This window comes from Erpetoichthys calabaricus, chromosome 1, assembly GCF_900747795.2.
Source record: "Erpetoichthys calabaricus chromosome 1, fErpCal1.3, whole genome shotgun sequence".
Lineage (NCBI taxonomy): Eukaryota > Metazoa > Chordata > Cladistia > Polypteriformes > Polypteridae > Erpetoichthys > Erpetoichthys calabaricus.
This window is the reverse complement of record NC_041394.2, coordinates 47,890,416-47,911,745: the sequence shown is the minus strand read 5'-3', so window position 1 is coordinate 47,911,745 and position 21,330 is coordinate 47,890,416. Positions and strand designations below refer to the sequence as shown.

Here is a 21,330-nt window from a genome sequence, read left to right as displayed (position 1 = left end):
CGACAGTCAGCTGTTAATGGCGACAAAACTCACTGTTACATCACAGGCATTCCCTCTCTGCTTGGAGGAATGTTAGACTCATTGACTCGGCATCTAATCCTTGCGTGTCCATGAGTTATGAAATGTAAACAAAGGCAGGATGGCATCGACTTCTTACGAGGGAGCGAAGCAAGGGCAGATAACAAAATACTCGGCAGATGATGTTTTGTGCATTATCTTTGAGTCGGACTCTGATTTTTCAGAATCTGATTTTGTTGACAGTGATCAGGAGATCGAGCAAGAGAGTGCGGAACTGTCATCAGCTGATTGCACTCCAGCTGATGCCACCCCAGCTGATCATGCAGCCGATGCACCTATGGCAAGGTTCGTGTGGGAGGAATACCCAGACATTGATCCTTGGGAGCCAAACTGGCTACCGGACTTCACAAGACAGCATAGCATGGCTTGCTGGTGGACGTGACAGATTACCAGCTGCTGGACAACTTCAGTCTGTTTTTTCCGGAGTATGCTTTTCAGCTACTGTCGGATGAGACAAACCGGTATGCAAAGCAATTTTTAGAATTGCGGGCTGTGCTTGCACCGCATTCTCGTTTTTCAAAGTGGAAACCCACAACAAAAGATGAGATGAAGGGCTTTATGGCATTACAAATAGAGATGGGACTAGACTACACTGACGATATAACTTCAGGGAGCATTGGTCCAAATGTGCTTTGTCGCCCTGGTGGCTTTGGACAGGTTATGCCACGTGATAGGTACGTGCTCCTGCAAAGTTTTATTCACTTCTGTGATAACCAGAAGCAAATCTCAAGGGGTGAGCCAGGCTATAACCCCATGTATAGTCCCTGCTTGACATTGTGGAACCAACATATAAACAATTTTATCAGCCTGGCCGTGATCTGTCTGTGGCTGAATCTATGATAAAATACAAGGGACGCTTTTTTTCTGCCAATATATGCCAGACAAGCCCACTAAGTATGGCATAAAGGATTTTGTACTGGCAGAAGCAAATGCTGATTTCTGTCTGAAAGTAATTACATATACAGGAAAGTATTCCTTTCAAAGAGAGAACTGTCCCTTGACAAGTTAGGTTGTGCTGGAGCTGCTTCAGGGCTATGAACATTTGGGTCATGTTGTGTACATGGACAATTTTTATACATGCCCAGAATTGTTCATGGTGCTACAGAGCGGGGGAATTGGAGCTTCTGGCACAGTGAGGGTGAACAGGAGACACATGCCTTCACAGTTGAAGCCAGACAGGCTGAAGATGAAAAGAGGTGACAATCTGGTTTTCATGCAGGCGGAAAACTTGGTGGCAGTGGCATGGCATGTCAAACGGGTGACTTGTCTCTCTACAATACACACTAACAATATATGTCAGAAAGTTAATTGTCAAAAGGGAAACCCAGAAGGTAGGAAGCTGGACAAGCTAGTTGCACTTGAGGAATATAACTGTAAAATGGCTGGAGTTGATCGCCTGGATCAGATTCTGGGGTCCTACACTTACGGCCATAAGTCCACTAAGTGGTACCACCACACTGTGTGCCATCGCATGCGTGAGATTGCACTTACAAATGGCTATATATTGTTCAAGCTGGCAAACAGTGACAGCACTATGACTGCAGATTTCTGCAAGAAGGTGGCTGACAGCTTGCTGGCAGAGCATGTTGCAGTGCTTTTGGCAAAACGAGGAAGGCCATCACAAAGAGCAGTGCCAGACAGGCTGACTGAGCGCCACTTTCCTGCAACATATGAGGACAGAAAATACAAACCTGACTGTGTTGTGTGCAGCAACAGACAATTGAAAGGAGTAAACAGTGCAATGCGGCAATGCATGCAATTGGCTGCTTTGAGCGATCTCATACTTTGCAGGAATTTGCTGTGTAACGTGCAGTATGTGAAATCATATAGTATGCAGGCTCATACAACATGCAAGACAGTAACATTTGTCAAAAATAAATGTTTTTTGTTGATTTGATATGTTAAACCATTGCTTTGTGTTCTTTTTTAAAATGTTACTTTTTGGAAAAATATTCTGCCCTGGGAGAAAAACGAAACACAAAAATTAGCCCTAAATGTGTTTTTAAAAAAAAACTATGCACATTTTTGCTGTGCATCCCTTGCAACCGGCACAGATGTATCAAGTATAAACCAGACTTGACTCTGACAGCAGAAGGGAACCTCTTTGTGATAAAGGCCATACTTTTGTAAAACAATGCACTTTTTTTGTATTGCAGGTATTGTTAATTCAATAAAATAAGTATTGTGTTAAGTTACACTTTTAAGAGTAAACACATGTTACTTTTGTGTTACCTTAGACACTGGTTGTACGTAATATCAACTGTGGCACAGCAGGTAAATCCCCTTCTTACCACAATAAGCATCAGTGTTCAAGTCCTGGGCTGGGTCATTGTGTGTGGCCTACAAGTTGTATTCCTGTGTGGTTTTTGATTAATTTTAATCCTTTTGATAGCTTTTAATGTGCTTGAATTCTGTTCATTCATACACCTGAGACAATATTTTAGCAGCTTTTAGTACTCCAGCAGAAAGACTTTTGTGATTTTCTGTTTATTTCTTATTAATCTATCAAACTTTGCACTCACTCATGCCATATTTATGTTCCACAGATGCAAAGGAACGTGCTGCTTTTATCATACTCAGTAGTGATGCTTTCTGTTTTCTTGCAGTAAAGCTTTGAACATGTTTATCCCTATCCATAATGTATGCATTGTATGTTTTAGGTGCGGTGTTGTAGTTAATATGCACAGCAGTCTTGGTTGTTGAAAACCGGTGTATTCCATTGCGTGATGTACTCCTACATTTCTTATAAAAATTTGTAATGTCAAGTGTCTTCACTTTAGTTCCCACAAAACTTTTTCCTGGCATACATTTCAACTGGCAGATTTTTATTCTAAGCCATTTTTATGTTGACATTGCAGACATTGTTTAATTTGCTTTACTGGCAGTAGCGTAGAGACTAGGGGTGCACGATTCAGAAAATCTAATGATTCGATTCAATTTCGATTCTTGGGCTCACGATTCGATTCAAATCTGATTCTCGAATTGAAAACATTAATTTTTATTTTTCATCAGTCTGATACAAAATACAGCCCTCAGATAATAGTTGAAGCCACATTACAAAAATATAAACGGTTGCAAATATAAACTGCAAACTTTCAACTTAAACAACTTATATTGACACTTAAATAAAAGTAGATGAAATAAAACCAAATAAGAGCTGCAATAGTTGGTTGTAAAGTGCCATTATCAGAATAAATAAAAATGCTGCTACATTGGGCTGTAAAGTGCTGTAACAAGTGTAACATCCAAAATATTAATTAATTGTAAACATTTTCTTTTTACCTAAACCGTTTCCATTTCAGCAGACAACAGTTTTTGAACTGTGAAAACTACAGTCAAACTGACAACAGATCAGAATATATTAGATTAGATTAGATTCAGGTGTAAGCACATTAGTGAGTTTAAAGTCCACTGTCTGCTGGAATGTACATGTTCTTTTGTGGAAACAGAAGCTGGTCTACATGTTCTGGAGTGAGCATGCTCCTCTGTGCAGTTATTATGTCCCCAGCAGTTGAGAATACCCTCTAGTACCAGGAATGCATAGGTAGCATTTAGCCAATTTTGCAAGGAGGGGAAAGACAGTCTCCTGAGACCTCCACCAACTTAGGGGGTCTTCTGAGAGTGACAATGAGGGAGTTTCCAAATACTTCATCTCTTCCTCAGCTCTGGTGCCAGCGGATTTAGGAACAACTCTGACATTAGTGAAAGTCTTGCCCAGTAAATTCAGCAGGGAAGTATTTCTTTTTTTGGGAACAGGGGGGCCTTCATCATCCAGCACTTCATTTGGGATGTCTGGCTCCTCATTCTGCATTAATGCACCATAAAAGAAAACAAAAACGCAATCAACCAACCTTTATCTTTCAATTAGAAATTCAGTGTTATTATTAATTATTGTATATTCCATACATATATACCATTATATAAACAAACTAAGCAGTAACTAGATATTATTGTGGTACATTTAAAGTGCTACATGTCAATGGTAATTTCACAACCATACACACTGTGTATGTGGTTTTGCTAATAGCATATTGTCATGCCACTGTCATGCAACTAGTGTTTTTTACTTTTACTATTAAAGAATATAATTACCTCAAGTGCTGCCGCTTGCTCATCCTGAGAGAGAAAGGGCAGTGTTTTGAACCTGGGATCCAGGCTTGAAGATATGTGGAGCATATTTCTCTCTGTCACACTCGTGTATCTCTTGGCCAGATCTTCGTGAATTGCCTGTTTGATTTCCCAGACGAGTGCTGTTTCACCACAGAATCCTGCTTTTGTTTCGTGAAGTAGCTGCGCATGTAGTGGGGCTATCACAGACAATGTCGGCGTGGCTTCTTCAGACATTGTTTGTTGCCTCTTTTAATGGCTTGAGGGCTGCAGCAACTTCTTCTGGGTTGGCGACGTTGGTTTCGTCTAGTGTGCAGATGCCGGCTCCACATTTTCTTACCTCGGCAGAGAGAAGCGCAGTGCAAATGGCTGGTTGTATCACCAGGAATCAATCGATCATGTAGAACGCACTATTCCATCGTGTAGCCATGTCCGTTGTCAACTTGTGCGGTGCCAGCTCCAGAAGTTTCTGTTTCTGTTTAAAGACATGATTTGCGGTGGCACTGCGATGAAAAAATCCGGTAATTCTCCGAATTTTCCCCAGCAGACGTGAAACAGACGGCAGCTTCAGAGCTCCCTGTGCCGCGAGGTTGATGGTATGTGTGAAACATTTAACGTGTTGAAAGTTTCCCAGCTGTGCAGCAGCTAGCATGTTAGCAGCGTAATCGGTAACAATTGCCAGGTCAGTGGTTGTGAGCTGCCATTCCTGTGCGACAGACTAAATGTTCTCCTTTATATGTGCGGCTGTGTGGCTTTCATTTATTGCTGTAGTTTGTAAAACTCACGGCTCAAGCTCCCAATTGTCTGTAATATAGTGAGCGGTAAAGGTTACATACGACTGGACTGCCCTTGATGTCCATGCATCACATGTTAAGGCTACTCTTGTTGCTTTCTTCAACGCTTCCGCTACTTTTTTCTTCGTCTGTTTGTATAACAGAGGTATCGTTTTTTCAGCAAAAAGCCGACGGCTTGGTATAGCGTATCTAGGCTCAACTGTTTTCAGCATGTACCGAAAGCCTTAATTTTCAACAACGCTGTAGAGATTCAGATCTTTGGAAATAAAACAGGCTATGGATTGAGTTATTTTCTTCGCCTGTTCAGAGTTGGTTGGAAGTTTGCAACATTGATACAGAGTGCGTTGGTCTCCTGGAATGTTTCTTACTTTTGGCTCAACTTCGTTTGCATCCTCTGGATGATGATGTGCCATGTGAGTCCTGAGGTTCGTAGTGTTTCCAAAATATTTGATTTTAGCTTTACAAAGCTTGCATATGACATGAGTTTTATCAATCTCTTTCTTGCCATCGATGTTGTAGAATCCAAAATGTGCCCAGACGTCTGCCTTAAATGAGGATGGGGCAGGTTCAGTATTCTTTTCTACTGCGTTTTCCATGGCTCGTCCATCGAATGCTTGCATGTGCACTCACTCACTTTCTTCTTACTCACACCAAGGATTACTATCTGAGCAGAAACTGGCATAGCGCCATCTATAGGATTGACAAACTCCTATCCGGAAAAATAGATAAACTCGCGCTGTTATAAAATGGGAAATATGAATAGATTTTGTGTCCTGTATGAATCGATTTTGAATCGGTAGAGATAAAATTGCGATTCTTTTGCGAATCAATTTTTTGCACACCCCTAGTAGAGACAGAAGTGTAGTATGTATCTTCTCATCTTACATATTTTATTTATTTAACTTCGCCTCTGCAGAATGCTCCTGTCCAGTCACCCCGGTCCATTGAGCTGTAAACAAGAGAAAGTTTACTGGTACATTAATTTATTTAATCAGGAGTGTCTAGCATGTTGTATGAATTACCTGCCTTCATCAAGTACAGTGTTGTACATGATCTGATACCAGAGTAAATGGCTTTTTCCTTGAATAGATTGACGTTGCTGCAGTGCTAAATTCTGATTTAGGAAATCCTGTTGTATTGTCCAGTTTTGCCAGTTTGAAAATTGGTTTTGTCCTATTGAATGTGTGCATTTTGTTTACTGCCATGCTCTTTGTGCTTTGAAAGATACTGGGATGTTGCGCCCCTTTTTTAAACCTTGTGCCTTTTAGGTTGCTAGTATATTTCAACACTTGTATGGCTATGCTCTCACTGCCTGCCATGCTCAATTTTTGCCAGTAAATGTTTGTTGCTCCCTGCTGGCCGTACATAAACTCAGTTACTGCTGTAAAATTTATCTATAGTCTCATTGAAGAGAGCATTAACTAACTGATTTCCAGAATGAATTAACCCCCATTATATTGCAGAGAGTTTATATTACACAACTGATGTATTGATTTAAAATAACCTAGCCCTAGTACTTGAGGTTGCATGGGTATAATTGTACAATGGATTATAGTAAGAAAGTTGTTGACCCTTTTGTTCTTGCTGGCTGAAATGAGTCTGTCATCCATAATATACACTGCTCCCTAACTGTCAATTTCTTTGCTGTCATGAGTTGAGAATGTCGTTGTTTTGTGAATGATTGCATTAACATTTGTTTTTTTTTTTTTTTTTTTTTTGTGTATTTATTTCTGTCATACTTAGTAATGATATCCAGGTGTAACAGTAGTGTTGTGTTTTTTTTTTTTTTTTCCTCCAAAAATATAAGGGTTCAGAATTGGTTCTGAAGAAAGTATTGTTCCTGATATTGGATGATATCCTGCTTTGGCTGGTACAAATTTTTGCACACACTAACAGTGTCCTCTCACCAGCCTCCGTGTAGTCCTGCTGCCTGATGGGAATTGTAGTTGCCAAGTCACAACTAGTTTTTGGTTTGCCCTCTTCATTACAACCCCTCTACCGATACACCATATGACTCCAATTTTAAGTTGGACCAATGACAATGCATGTGCAAAATTTTGTGAAAATTTGTTTGCATGTTTTTTGTGATAGGCAATCAGATTGATTTTTTTTTTTTTTTTTTTTATGGATGTACTGTAGGTATTTTTGACGATAGTAAAAATATTAATAGGTGTGCTTGATTTCATATACAGTTTTTCCTGCAGTTTTGAGATTTTTGTTAGTAACAGTGATTGTATGTATTTTCTTTGTGTATTGTCTTGCATAGCTACCAAGATATCAACTAGGTTTATATAAAATAACAAAATTGCCATTTATACTATTTCTATGGTGCTGATGCATGTTTTCACTTTAGTCATGTCAGGGTGTTTTTTTTTTTTTTTTTTTTTTTTTTTTTAAATAATGAAAATCTTTATGTACAGTTTCGATTTTTTTTTTCATATGTTTATTAATTACACATTCTAGTTGGAGTCCCCATGTTCAGTTTCCCCACTGATTACAATGTTCCAGAGTATTGGGCTTGCCACAGAAGAAATAAACAAATTTGGAGGAGCTGAATTAACAGGTGAGCATTATGCTTAGTTTAGTATTGTAAACCAGATGTTTTTTGAAAAGATGGCCATGAGTAATGGATTAGTCAAATTTTTTTTAAACAGACTTGTGTGAGACTACCTTAAACCACCTTTATTTGAGAGGGGTGCAATGTGTGGTCTACGGGTTCCTGTGCCAGCATGTTGGCCTGACTAGTTTGCATTCTTCTTGGGTTCTTGTTTTTCGTAGTCATAGTTAACATGCAAGTTTATTACCCTAAGTTCTTGTCTATAAGCCGGACTCATGTATTAGCCGGAGACCAAAAATCATACGAATTTTTAAAATAAAATCGTATCATAGATAAGCCGGACTCATGGATAAGCCGAACATACTATAACCTATAACTAATAGAAGGGAGGGAGGTCAGTGGTCTCACTCGCGCCCATTTAATTTCTTTAAGGGGGGAGAGAGTGTGAGATATTGCCGTCTCTCTCACTCCCCGCATGGCGCGGTTGGAGCGGCCGGAGCGCGTTTTTCTGCTCTGGGCGTCGCCGAGTCAACACGAGCGCGTAGCGGTCATTTAAATTGTGATTTTATATGTAAGCATATTTAAATATATATCGCGGATTTCTGCGGACAATGGGTCTTTTAATTTCTGGTACGTGCTTCCTCAGTTGGTTTGCCCAGTTGATTTCATACAAGGGACGCTATTGGCAGATGGCTGAGAAGCTAGATTGCTTACTTTTCTGTCAATCTTGCGCTGACTATCTGTGATCCTGACGTATGGGGATTGAGCAGGGGGGCTGTTTGCACACCTAGACGATACAGACGCTCGTCTAAAAATGCTGAAAGATTATCTTCACGTTGCTATCTTTTGTAAAGCTGATTCCTGAAAAGACATGCTGCACAGTGCTTCGCATACTTAAAAGCTCGAAGGGCACGTATTGATTTTTGACTGAAAAACAAACTCTCCCTCTCCCTCTCTTTGTCTGCTCCTGACGGAGGGGGTGTGAGCTGCCGCCTTCAACAGCTTTGTGCCGCGGTGCTTCGCATACTTAAAAGCCAAACAGACATATTGATTTGTTTCTTCCTTTGAAGAGGAAGATATGTTTGCATTCTTTTAATTGTGAGACTGAACTGTCATCTGTCTTGTCATGGAGCACAGTTTAAACTTTTGAAAGAGACAAATGTTTGTTTGCAGTGTTTGAATAACGTTCCTGTCTCTCTACAACCTCCTGTGTTTCTGCGCAAATCTGTGACCCAAGCATGACAATATAAAAATAACCATATAAACATATGGTTTCTACTTCGCGGATATTCTTATTTCGCGGGTGGCTCTGGAACGCAACCCCCGCGATGGATGTATAAGCCGGATTTATGTATAAGCCGATATTCTATTTTTTCATTTTCACAACTTTTTTCCTTAGATAAGCCGCGGCTTATTGACAAGAACTTAGGGTACTGTTAAGTTTTGCCAACTTTTTTTTTTTTTTTTTTTGTACAGTTCATCCTCTGTATCCACTGGGGTTTGCTTCAGGACACCGTGGTGATGCTCAAATCCCTTGTATATAATAGTAACGACTTAAAGTTTGCATGTAACTTCTGTATACTTAAAATTATCTCTAGATTACTTATAATAACTAATACAATGGAAATGCTAGGTAAATAGTATGTTATAGATTACTGTGTTGTTTAGGGAATGATGATGAAAAAAGTCTATAGGTGTTCATTACAGATGCAACTACGCGTATGCCTAACTTCATTGTACACGTTAGCAGGAACGTAATATTTTTTTTTCTTTCATCACTTACAGATTGCTTTTGTTTAATGACCTGAAAGAGAAGTGCATAGAATAAAACACAGAATATTTAAAGTGCAAGTACATATACTGTATTGAGGATTTGTTCTGTTTTGTGTATTGTATTGTATTGACCCCCTTCTTTTTGACACCCACTGCACGCCCAACCTACCTGGAAAGGGGTCTGTTTTTGAACTGCCTTTCCTAAGGTTTCTTCCATTTTTACCCTACAAGGGATTTTTTGGGAGTTTTTTTCTTGTCTTCTTAGTCGAGGCTGGGGGGCTGTCAAGAGACGGGGCCTGTTAAAGCCCATTGCGGCGCTTCTTGTGTGATTTTGGGCTATACAAAAATAAATTGTATATAGAAAATATAAATTTATTCTCTTTCTCTCATAACTCTAATTGCTGATGTTGATTCTATGGCGGATTCTCAGTAATACTAATTACCCTTGGTGTTGTGGGAGATGGGAGGAATGGAATTAGCTTCTTTGTACTGATTGCTGGTGAACAGCTCTAAAAGGGACTGTTAGTTTTTGCAATACTGTTTCTGCTGTGCTGCTCAGGTCTTCAGAGGCGCCACATGCTCCCAGCTGCTTTGTCTCTTTATAACCTCATTCACTCCAGAGAGATTCCACCTCCACTACATGGGTCAGAGGAAACCTGCATGTCACACTTTTCTCATGCATCTCTGTGAAACAACCAAAACCCAGAGTCAGTTGGGTGACATGATCACAATGATTTGTCTACACATATTCAACTTTTGTTTTTTGGAACTTTTATTTATTTATTTTTGATCCACTGTTAGTTGAATCAAAAGCCTACTGTTGTCTTTCCTGGGTTTTGGTGCTTGTGGCAGGTTTATGGTTTGCTCCAGTCTGCCGTTTATCGTTTTTCTTGCTCTTTTAACTGTGCAGACTAGCTCATTGTATAGTAGTCTTTGCCATTTCTGCTTATTTGGGTGGGGAACTCTTTCCTTTTGTTCAAGTGAATCTGTTCATGTTGACGTGTGTTGGGAGGGTTTGGGTAGGTTGGCGAGTTTTCTAATTAGGGTTAGTTACTTTTAGAAAACTTTTGTTGATTATTTAGGGGGAAGTTTACGGGTGGCTCTGATTTTTGTTTTTTTTCCCCATTTCTTTTTCTTATGGTCTTTTGTTTCCCTGGTTGCTGTTGTGCCTCCTTCCTTTTCTATATAATAGTTAATGTAACTCTGGCATTGTGTCAGAATTGTAGGATCTGGATCTGGCTCTAAGGGTAGATTTTTCTAATTGAGGTGTTGGTTAGAATATTGCCTTATGTTCTGTTGGTACATCTTCTCCACTTTCTGAATCATAAACATTTTAAAATTATACTTGGTATGGTTGAACTCCTTTATGAAACCTTGTATGTTGAGTAAATGTCCTTTGTAGACACGGAACACACGTGAAATGCATGCATTTCAAATAATAATATATTATTTACCCTATACAACTCCAGGCACCTCACACCAAGATAAGCAAGGCTTAAGCTGGGAGAATTTTTTTCACCGATTTGACTGATCAACACATTTACAAAACAAAAGACACTAATGGAGAGGTGCAAAGGAATTTAAGGTGGCCCGGGGTTGCAAGTTTTTTCGTAGGCTTCAGGGATTCTATTGTTTAAAAAGAATTGACACCATGCTGACAACTGGAATAATGGAATAATTACACTCCTGTTTCATTAAATTATTCATTATATTAGGGCATTCAGCATCGTAAGCTACCTGCCCTGTGAGTTAAATATAGAGGTATGAGGGGCGTTCAATAATTTATCTACCTCGGTAGAAAAGAAAAGTTTTCAAAAAAAATTTATTTTTTGATATAGTCCCCTGTTAGCTCTATACACTTCATCTACTTTTCCTGCAATGACTTTAACCCTTTTGAAAAAAAAATCCTCTGTTTGACCTTCAAAGCAGGACGTCACTGCTGCCTTCATCACTTGAAAGCCACTGTCCATGGAGAGATTTTTCTTCAAATCTCAGAACAGGAAATAATCTGAGGAAACCAGGTCAGGACTAGGGAGGATGATTCAGCTTCTGGAACCCATATTCTTGGAAGGCAGCCTGTGATCGACGTGACATGTGAACCGGTGCATTGTCTTGAAGAAGCTTACTTGATTCGTAAAAGGACTGTTCTGACATCCTGTCTCTTGGAATGTTAGACTCGCACTGAGCCTCAACTGTGCATGAGTAACCTTGAGCTATGTCGCATCATCCCCGGATATATTTCAGCATGCTTGCAACTTTCTTTCATACTTGGGTTGATAATTATTGAACAACCCTCGTATTAGAGACTTACTTTGGTTTTAGTGCCACTCAAAGATAACTTTAGCACTTATGTGATATGAGACTGATTTATATCTTCTTAAAGAAGCATAATTTTTATCTTTGCAACTTTTCACTTTTGCACCACGACTACAATAAACCCCACTCCCCCTGCACGTGTGTCAGTATGTATAAATCAAGAAACACCAATGCTACATATTGACATGTGGCATATTGTTGTTAACCACGTAATATGAAATATTAAATCTTTAAAATTTTATTACATAATTTTTAAAGGTAATATATAAATACTGGTACTGTATGTGTATGTAATTCTTTAGGTACACATTTATTTGTACTTTAACACCTACAGTCAGTCAGGGAGGAACAACAGTAGTGCATGTTTCAGAAGTTTGAAACTGATGAGCTTTTAGTGATTGCTTCCCAGCCAAACTCCCACTGTTCTACCCATGGAAGACTCAACCTTTCTACTCTCAATCGGACTCATTCAGCTCTTTCACACTGCTTGTCTTCCACTTCACTGTTACAGCCCTGAAGCATACCGCTCTTTGACTCTTGTTACACTCTACTAGATTGGTCACTCTTGTGCTGTTCCCGCACATTGTGTTGCTGCTTCTCGTCCCAACAAGTGGCACTACTGCACGTGGTGTTCTCCATCTCTCTGTCCCTAGTGCCAACAAAACGAGCACCCCTTCTAGCACCTTCCACCCTTTCTTCTGGGACCACCTTGTCACACTGAAGTGTTTCACTATCATATTGTACTGCATCTTCTGCAAGCACAGTGTTTAGTAGCTCTCCAGCCCCATGTCCCTCTTGAGTCTCTGGCTGGATCATTACAGTATTATTATTTCATAATGTTAAAAAAAGAAAAAAAATATGAAAATGCCGCCCTGACCAAAGCACTGCTTGAAGCATTTGCTTCGTTCCCCGCCCTGGATGTAAAAGTATTTTTTAACGTGTTAATATTTGCGATTAATGTGGCCTGTTTAATGTGTTGTCTTTCCCAGGCCTAATCTATCCTTCTGTTATAAAAGGAAATCCTGAGACAAGACTTTTAAGAGAGATACTTTCAAGTCCCGCGAGACAATACTTTTTGCCAAGAGATTTTGACAAGTCCTGCCCTCCTCTGAACCATTTACAACCATGCCCACGATCCACTCACCTCATTTGTGTGAATGCTATTGTCAGACATAGTTCCTGTGCTCTCAGCTCTTATACATTTTTACGTTTTCCTCATTTTAATACAAGACATACAATCTATTCATTTACATCACTGTTGTCCTTTTCTGGACAATAATTTTATACGTTCTAGATGAAATGTCAACGAGTAAGCGAAGAAGAAAAGGCAGTGCATCGAAAAGAGGCCCAAAAGCGTTGGAGAGAAAAGAATTCAAAAAAAGAACAATAACAATCCAAGTGCAAATTTGGAAGAAAAGGAAAGTAATAATCCGCCTGGACCAAGTGGAATGGAAATATTAGCCAGGTCCAAGTGGAGTCAGAAATAAAAGACAGAGTAGAAGACAAAGTAGAATGTTGTAAAGAGGTTCAAAAATGTTGCCGTGATACACATGCAGAGCAGGTTGGAGATTATAAAAGTACTAAAATTCGAAAGTCTCAAACTGATAGTAAAGATCACATTAGCGCTAACAAACAAAAATTATTACTCCGTGAAATAACGGAAAGAGATGGAATATATGGACATAGGCGATATGACAGAAGTTTGTAGATATTATTCGGCTTTAAAGTTTAAATCGGATACTTGTAGATTGTCTAATTCGTGTTGCCATCAGGGAAAAGTAGTGTTTCTTCCCAATGAAGAGGCGTATCCGCGAGAATTAAATGATTTATTTGGTGAAAGTGAAATCCACAAACACTACAGGCAGAATATCTGAATCTACAATAATCTGTTTGCGTTCGCATCATTCAATGCACCGAACATATATTTACACGATTCAGGAGCATACGCTATGAGAATCTGTGGTTCCGCAACAATTAAAGCTACTACCAGTTTAATTTCAAAGAAAATGCATTTCGGTCAGGTTTATATTTATGATCACCGAGAAGCGATGCAACATAGAATCAAAAGAGTAAAATTATCGGACGTATTAGAAATTCTACAGCCAATAATGGTATTTATATTAAAACATTTACAGTTTCCCATTAGAATAGCTTTTGCTATGACAATTAACAAATCACAGGGACCAAAATTTGAAAAAATCGGTTTATTTATTAGAGAGAAAGAAACTATATTCACTCACAGCCAGTTATATGTTGCATTGTCACGATGCAAGTCCAAACGTGGAATCAAAATTCAATGCGATATTGACGAAAAGTTAATTCCAAATATTGTTTTTACTGAAGTGTTACAGTAAAAGTAAAAGTAAGTTTAAAAAATATTTGCATGTTAATTTCAAAGCCAAACAGAACGAAAACATTTAACTCAACGGATACCTCTAATGCAACATGAAACATTATTTTCTTTTAATTAGTTTTAATAATTATTTAATAATTAGTAATTAGTTTTTGATTTTCACATGTTTACAGTCCTTATGTTCCAATGCCCTTAATCAGTGCAAATCGTTTTAACTTTGAAGTTCTGCTAATTTAGTTTATTTCTGTCTTTAACACACATTTCCATTGAAATACGAGATTGTGAGGCAGTTGATGTTTAGCTCACTGTTAACTGAGCTGACTGGCGAGTATATGTAGGACAACACTATCTCCTTGGAAAACGCTGTCTTCCAACAATTCAAGTATTCATCAAGCTCCACAGAATTGAGGCACAGTGTGGATACGCTGTTGATTGATTCTCAGAACTTTCAGTGCATCCTTCAGTTTGACCCCTGGCAGGCTTCTGTTATGGAAAAAACAAATAATCTGGCCAGCTTATATACTTCCTTTGTAGGATGGACATTCCAATGTTTTGAAAACTTGACAAAGGCCAGGTAAAATGCATCATGCAGGTGGTCAAGCTATTCTCTCATCTGTCGCACACCCATCTGATTCAACAGCTCATTCATTTTTGCACCAAAGCAAAAAAAGGTTTTTACAGTTCCATTCATTAGGTAAGGACCCAGATCCTCAATAATGTTTTATACTGTGACAATAGTAGGACAATGAGTGCCCTCCAGAATTGTCATATTTGTTACTAGTTTGATGCATCCCTCTCAGGTGAAGGTTATCTTAACATTTAGGGTCTCTAGGTGTTCCTCAATTTCAGTCATCTTTACAGGATTTGCTACACCCTGAGCTGATGTGTTCCCAGCTAGAAAGAACTCTTTGTAGAGGTGAATGTGTTCAGTGTGGTATGGTATTGATTTGAACCAGCTATTCCATGTGGTGTTTCTCGCCACAGGGGTGACCTTGGTCTGCATCTGTGCAATTTCTTTCAGAAACAATTTCCCATCATCTATTTCTGGCAGGCTTTTTAAAGAAAGCCTCCTTTACCCACATCACCAGTGTTGCAGCTTCACTGAAGTATTGTAGTGCTGCCAGGTGTCATCCGCCAAACCAATTACTTGACATGAGCAGGTTGAATGCACACTGTGTAGCTTAAACCCTTTTAAATCGTCAGTGTGTGCTTTCAGAGTGTATGATGCATTGTTTGTAGTCACTGCTAAAATGTCCTTAAAATTCATCTGGTTGTTTTGAAGGGACTGAAGTACCACCTGTGATAAGGTGGAAAAGTTGCAGCTCTCCATAAAGATGTTTGCTAGAAAGCACTGGTATTTGGTATCTGTAGTTATGTAATTTATTTTTAATGACTGTTAAATGTTAAAGGTTTACAGTTTGAAAATGTAGATCATTACACTTGTATTTTAAAAATCTGTATTTGTGGCTTTATCTACGGCATATCTTTAGTTAGCTAATTAATCTGAAAGATGCTAAATCTGGGAATTAAATGGGAAAAAAAAGAAAAGGAGACCTGCTTTTAAGGGCTTATATTTTCTGAGGAGATGCCTGCTCTTCCGCCAAGTTTTGTAGGTGCCAAGTTTATAAATGAAGAGGAAAATGTGGACCTTGTGTGACTTACACCATGAGGGAAAACATTTCTTGAATCCAAAAACATTGCTATTTTCAAAAGGGAACTCATTTATGAATAGTATTTGTCTATGGGAAAGACTGTTAATACTGGTTAAATATAATTTACTTTACTTTGGTTCAGTGACTTTACTGTACTTTAGTGCATCCGGAAAGTATTCACAGCGCATCACTTTTTCCACAATGGATTAAATTCATTTTTTCCTCAGAATTCTACACACAACACCCCATAATGACAATTTGAAAAAAAGTTTTCTTGAGGTTTTTGCAATTTTATTAAAAATAAAAAAACTGAGAAAGCACATGTACATAAGTATTCACAGCCTTTGCCATGAAGCTCAAAATTGAGCTCAGGTGCATCCTGTTTTCCCTGATCATCCTTGAGATGTTTCTGCAGCTTAATTGGAGTCCAGTTGATTGGACATGATTTGGAAAGGCACACACCTGTCTATATAAGGTCCCACAGTTGAGAGTTCATGTCAGAGCACAAACCAAGCATGAAGTCAAAGGAATTGTCTGTAGACCTCCGAGAAGGGATTGTCTCGAGGCACAAATCTGGGGAAGGTTACAGAAAATTTTTTGCTGCTTTGAAGGTCCCAATGAGCACAGTGGCCTCCATCATCCGTAAGTGGAAGAAGTTCGAAACCACCAGGACTCTTTCTAGAGCTGGCCGGCCGACCATCTAAACTGAGCGATCGGGGGAGAAGGGCCTTAGTCAGGGAGGTGACCAAGAACCCGATGATCATTCTGTCAGAGCTCCAGAGGTCCTCTGTGGAGAGAGGAGAACCTTCCAGAAGGACAACCATCTCTGCAGCAATCCACCAGTCAGGCCTGTATAGTATAGTATAGATGGAAGCCACTCCTTAGTAAAAGGCACATGGCAGCCTGCCTGGAGTTTGCCAAAAGGCACCTGAAGGACTCTCAGACCATGAGAGAGAAAATTCTCTGGTCTGATGAGACAAAGATTGAACTCTTTGGTGTGAATGCCAGGCATCACGTTTGGAGGAAACCAGGCACTGCTCATCACCAGGCCAATACCATCCCTACAGTGAAGCATGGTGGTGGCAGCATCATGCTGTGGGGATGTTTTTCAGCGGCAGGGACTGGGAGACTAGTCAGGATAAAGGGAAAGATGACTGCAGCAATGTACAGAGACATCCTGGATGAAAACCTGCTCCAGAGTGCTCTTGACCTCGGACCGGGGCGACGGTTCATCTTTCAGCATGACAACGACCCTAAGCGCACAGCCAAGATATCAAAGGAGTAGCTTCAGGACCACTCTGTGAATGTCCTTGAGTGGCCCAGCCAGAGCCCAGACTTGAATCCGATTGAACATCTCTGGAGAGATCTTAAAATGGCTGTGCACCGACACTTCCCATTCAGCCTGATGGAGTTTGAGAGGTACTGCAAAGAGGAATGGGCGAAACTGGCCAAGGATAGGTATGCCAAGCTTGTGGCTTCATATTCAAAAAGACTTGAGGCTGTAATTGTTGCCAAAGGTGCATCGACAAAGTATTGAGCAAAGGTTATGAATACTTATGTACATATGATTTCTACGTTTTTTTTATTTTTAATAAATTTGCAAAAACCTCAAGTAAACTTTTTTCACATTGTCATTATGGGGTGTTGTGTGCAGAATTCTGAGGAGAAAAATGAATTTAATTCATTTTGGAATAAGGCTGTAACATAACAAAATGTGGAAAAAGTGATGCGCTGTGAATACTTTCCGGATGCACTGTACATCCTGTGTCATTAGAACTACCTATATAAGAGAATTACCAGACAGCCAAATATTTACTCACCTTTCACAATGTTGAGAATGCTGTGGTCTCAGCAATCAGTAGTTTCATCAACTACAATATAGTGTAGACTTTCTTGCCACAAATCTTTAAAACAATGTCATCTATAATGTTGTTCAAAGACATTTTGCAAATGAGTTTGATGAAAACTGCTCAATTTTCTGGCAGTGCACCTCTTTGTGTCCAATGCTTAACACAGAAAGGGCACATCTTTGTTTTTTCAAGTGGTAACTCAGCCTCCGTTCACATAACTGCAAAACCCTCCACAAACTGGCATCTTGAATCTGACAATTTTGTTGTTTCCTCTGTTATTACCTGAAGAGGATCTCTGATTGTTCTTTCTCCTTGTTCTTGAGAAGAGGTTTAGATTTGACGTGGTCAGTGCAAGTATCTTCATGTCTTGTCTGTGGTATGTTGGCAGAAAAGTTGTCCAGATTTGTTAGTCACCAAGATATTGTTGTGCCTTGAATTTTGTAGTTAAGCTTTTGTTTCTTGGTTCTTTGGTCTTAGTTGGAGCATTTGATGCTACTCATGTGGTTTTCCTAATAAGAAAACATACATAAACAAATGCGCAAACACACAGAGCCACTAAAGGGTTTTCACAGAATTGTGCTTTAATGGAAAACGATAAACCAGTATTTGATGATGCAAGGATAGATTGCTCATAACGTTTAATATATTAGGAAATTTTATAATCACCCCTCCAATCTCTAAATTCTGCTAATTTCCATTTTAAAATTTAAAATGGGATTTTATGAGTTAATTACATGTCGCTATCCGTCTGTCCATGTTCTCTGCGTTACGGAAGTCATAGTGCTTTGCCTTTTGTTTCAGTTTCCACAACTAAAAACGAATAAGGTGTATCAATTAATGCTCCAAGTGAAACAGTAGTTGTTAGTACAGTTTTGTTCTGCGCTACAGTATTTGCAGATAATTCTATTGCTTCTGCTTTAGATACTAAATCTTTTTTTTTTTTTTTATAGATCATGCGACTCCACGACTAAATTAAACCCAAGGCTTGATATTTACTTCTTAAACAAGGCCAAGACCTTAGATCTTCTGAATCTTTCCAAAGCCAGTCTCTGAGGGAATGGGGTGTGAAATGAAGTTTATCAACTTTTTTTAGGGGGGGATGTCGACTTTTGTCGACAGGATGGGTTGAGGGTGCATGTCGACAAAAGTCGATATCCAAGGGTAGAGAGCAACAATCCGCTGTTAATGTTGACAAAACTTGCTGTTCCGTCTTCCGTCACAGGCATTCCTTCTCTGCTTGGTGGAATGTTAGACTCATTGACTAGCTATCTGATCCTTGTGTGTGCGTGAGTTGCGAAATGTAAACAAAGGCAAGATGGCATCACAACGGAGCGAAGCGAGTGCAGAAAAGAAAATGCTCAGCAGACGATGGTTTACGCATTACCGCTGAGTCGGACTCTGATTTTTCAGAATCTGATTGTGCAGACAGTGATCAGGAGATCGAGCTGGAGAGTGAGGAGCCGGCATCAGCTGATCAGACACGAGCCGATGCCACCCCAGCTGATCAGCTGCCAGCTGAGCGCATTCGCGCAGCCAACGCACCTACGGCAAGGTTCGTATGGGAAGAATACCCAGACATTGATCCGTGGGAGCCAAACTGGCTACTGGACTTCACAAGACAGCATGGCTTGCTGTTGGACACGACAGATTACCAGCCGCTGGACTATTTCAGGCTGCTGTCTCCTGATGCTGCTTTTCAGCTACTGTCAGACGAGACAAACAGGTATGCAGAGCAATTTTTTGAATCGCAGGCTGTGCTAGCACCGCATTCTTGTTTTTCAAAGTGGAAATCCACAACAAAAGATGAGATGAAGGACTTTGTGGTATTACAAATAGAGATGGGACTAGATTGACGATATAACTTCAGGGAGCATTGGTCCAAATGTGCTTTGTTCCCTGGTGGCTTTGGACAGGTTGTGCCGCGTGATAGGTATGTGCTGCTGCAAAGTTTTATTCACTTCTGTGATAACCAGAAGCAAATCCCAAGAGGTGAGCCAGGCTATAACCCCATGTATAAAGTTCAGCGCCTGCTTGACATTGTGGAACCAACATATAAACAATTTTATCAGTCTGGCTGTGATTTGTCTGTGCATGAATCTATGACAAAATAAAAGGGACGTCTTTTTTTTTCTGCCAGTATATGCCAGACAAGCCCACAAAGTATGGCATAAAGGATTTTGTACTGGCAGAAGCAAACACTGACCTGTCTGAAAGTAATTACATATACAGGAAAGTATTCCTTTCAAAGAGAGAACTGTCCCTTGACAAGTCAGGTTGTGCTGGAGCTGCTTCAGGGCAAATGAACATTTGGGTCATGTTGTGTACATGGACAGTTTTTATACATGCCCAGAATTGTTCATGGAGCTACAGAGCAGGGGAATTGGAGCTTGTGGCACAGTGAGGGTGAACAGGAGACACATGGCTTCACAGTTGAAGCCAGACAGGCTGAAGATGAAAAGAGGTGACAATATGGTTTTCATGCAGGTGGGAAACTTGGTGGCAGTGGCATGGCGTGATATCAAATGGGTGACTTGTCTCTCTACAGTACACACTAACAATATATGTGAGAAAGTGCAGCAACAGACAATTGAAAAGGAAACACCAGTGCAACACATATTGTAAGCAGTGCAATGTGGCAATAGATGCAATAGATTGGCTGCTTTGAGTGATTATCATACTTTTCAGGACTTTACTGTGTAACATGTATGTGATATGTATGTGAAATCATATAGTATGCAGGCTCATACAACATGTAAGACAGAAACTTTGTCAAAAGTAAATATTTTTTGTTGATTTGATATGTTAAACAATAGCTTTGTGTTCTTTTGTTAAAAAAAGTTAGATTTTTGGAAAAATATTCTGCCTTGGGAGAAAAGAAACAAAAAAAAAAAAAAGAAATTACCCTTAAGAGAGTTAATATGGCTCAAACTCTTTACTCTTGTCACACTGCCTTCTTGCTCATAATCTCTATTTTTCAAGTTTTCTGTTGATATAACGGTGTCAGACAATTATGTCCTCTTTGCCCTTTTTAGTATCTCTGTGAAGTCTCTTGTTACTGCCCTCAGCAAATCTGAACTGATCTCCAATATTACTATTGATAATGTAACTGTAACACTTCTTATATGCTGATAATACTCTGCTTTTCTCAGGCAATTCCCTATTGGATCTTTCACACATTCTTTTTTAATTCTCTTGAGCCATTAGATGTGTGTAAATTGGTGGAGATGTGCTCTTCTTCCTCCAAACCTCTTAATACCAACAGGCTCCTCTTTCTCCATCCATTACACTTGCATCTTTGTTTAAAAACTTTGGTATAAAGATATCTGTCCTGATTCTAAATATTTCCATATGCCTTTGTGTTTTAAGGTGTTTCATGTTTTTCAATTTCTAGGCTAGTTTTTGTTGGGTCTTTTCACTCCCAGTTTGCAATTATTAGTTATTCCAACTTTGTTATTGTTAGAGCAATACTTCCACTCCCTAACCCATTTTGGTATGAGGTTTGAACTCTCCTTTTCCATTAAATATTTGACACTGATTCAAGGTAAGATTGATGCAGAGCTATTACTTCCAGAGCTTTATCACTGGGCATTTATTCTTCATCCCTGTACCTTTATTTTACCTTTTCTCTCCCTGTATTCCTATAGAATGTAATTTAATATTGCCTTTGTCTTCCCCTAAAATTACACTGCACTTGTATATATGCCCCTGTAATTTTTTTTTGTATGCGCTCAGTGCTTGGCAGCAAGTTGAGAGGGACCTAGCCTCTTGCCCATCTTGATATTCCTGGATTACCATTTTTTACAGTGAGTCTGTGAAGGTTAGAGGTTGCAGTATGTCTGTTTCACCTTTT

At 39.4% G+C, this 21,330-nt stretch overlaps 1 protein-coding gene across 1 annotated transcript in view; it reads left to right on the top strand.

Annotated features, from left to right (window-relative positions):
* piwil2 (piwi-like RNA-mediated gene silencing 2) overlaps nucleotides 1–21,330 on the top strand; it is a 211,332-nt gene that overhangs the window by 8,539 nt on the left and 181,463 nt on the right. Inside the window, exon 2 of the mRNA XM_051924076.1 lies at nucleotides 7,443–7,542. Within this exon, the coding sequence (XP_051780036.1) occupies nucleotides 7,443–7,542 (100 nt within the window). The remainder of the gene's footprint in view (nucleotides 1–7,442; nucleotides 7,543–21,330) is intronic.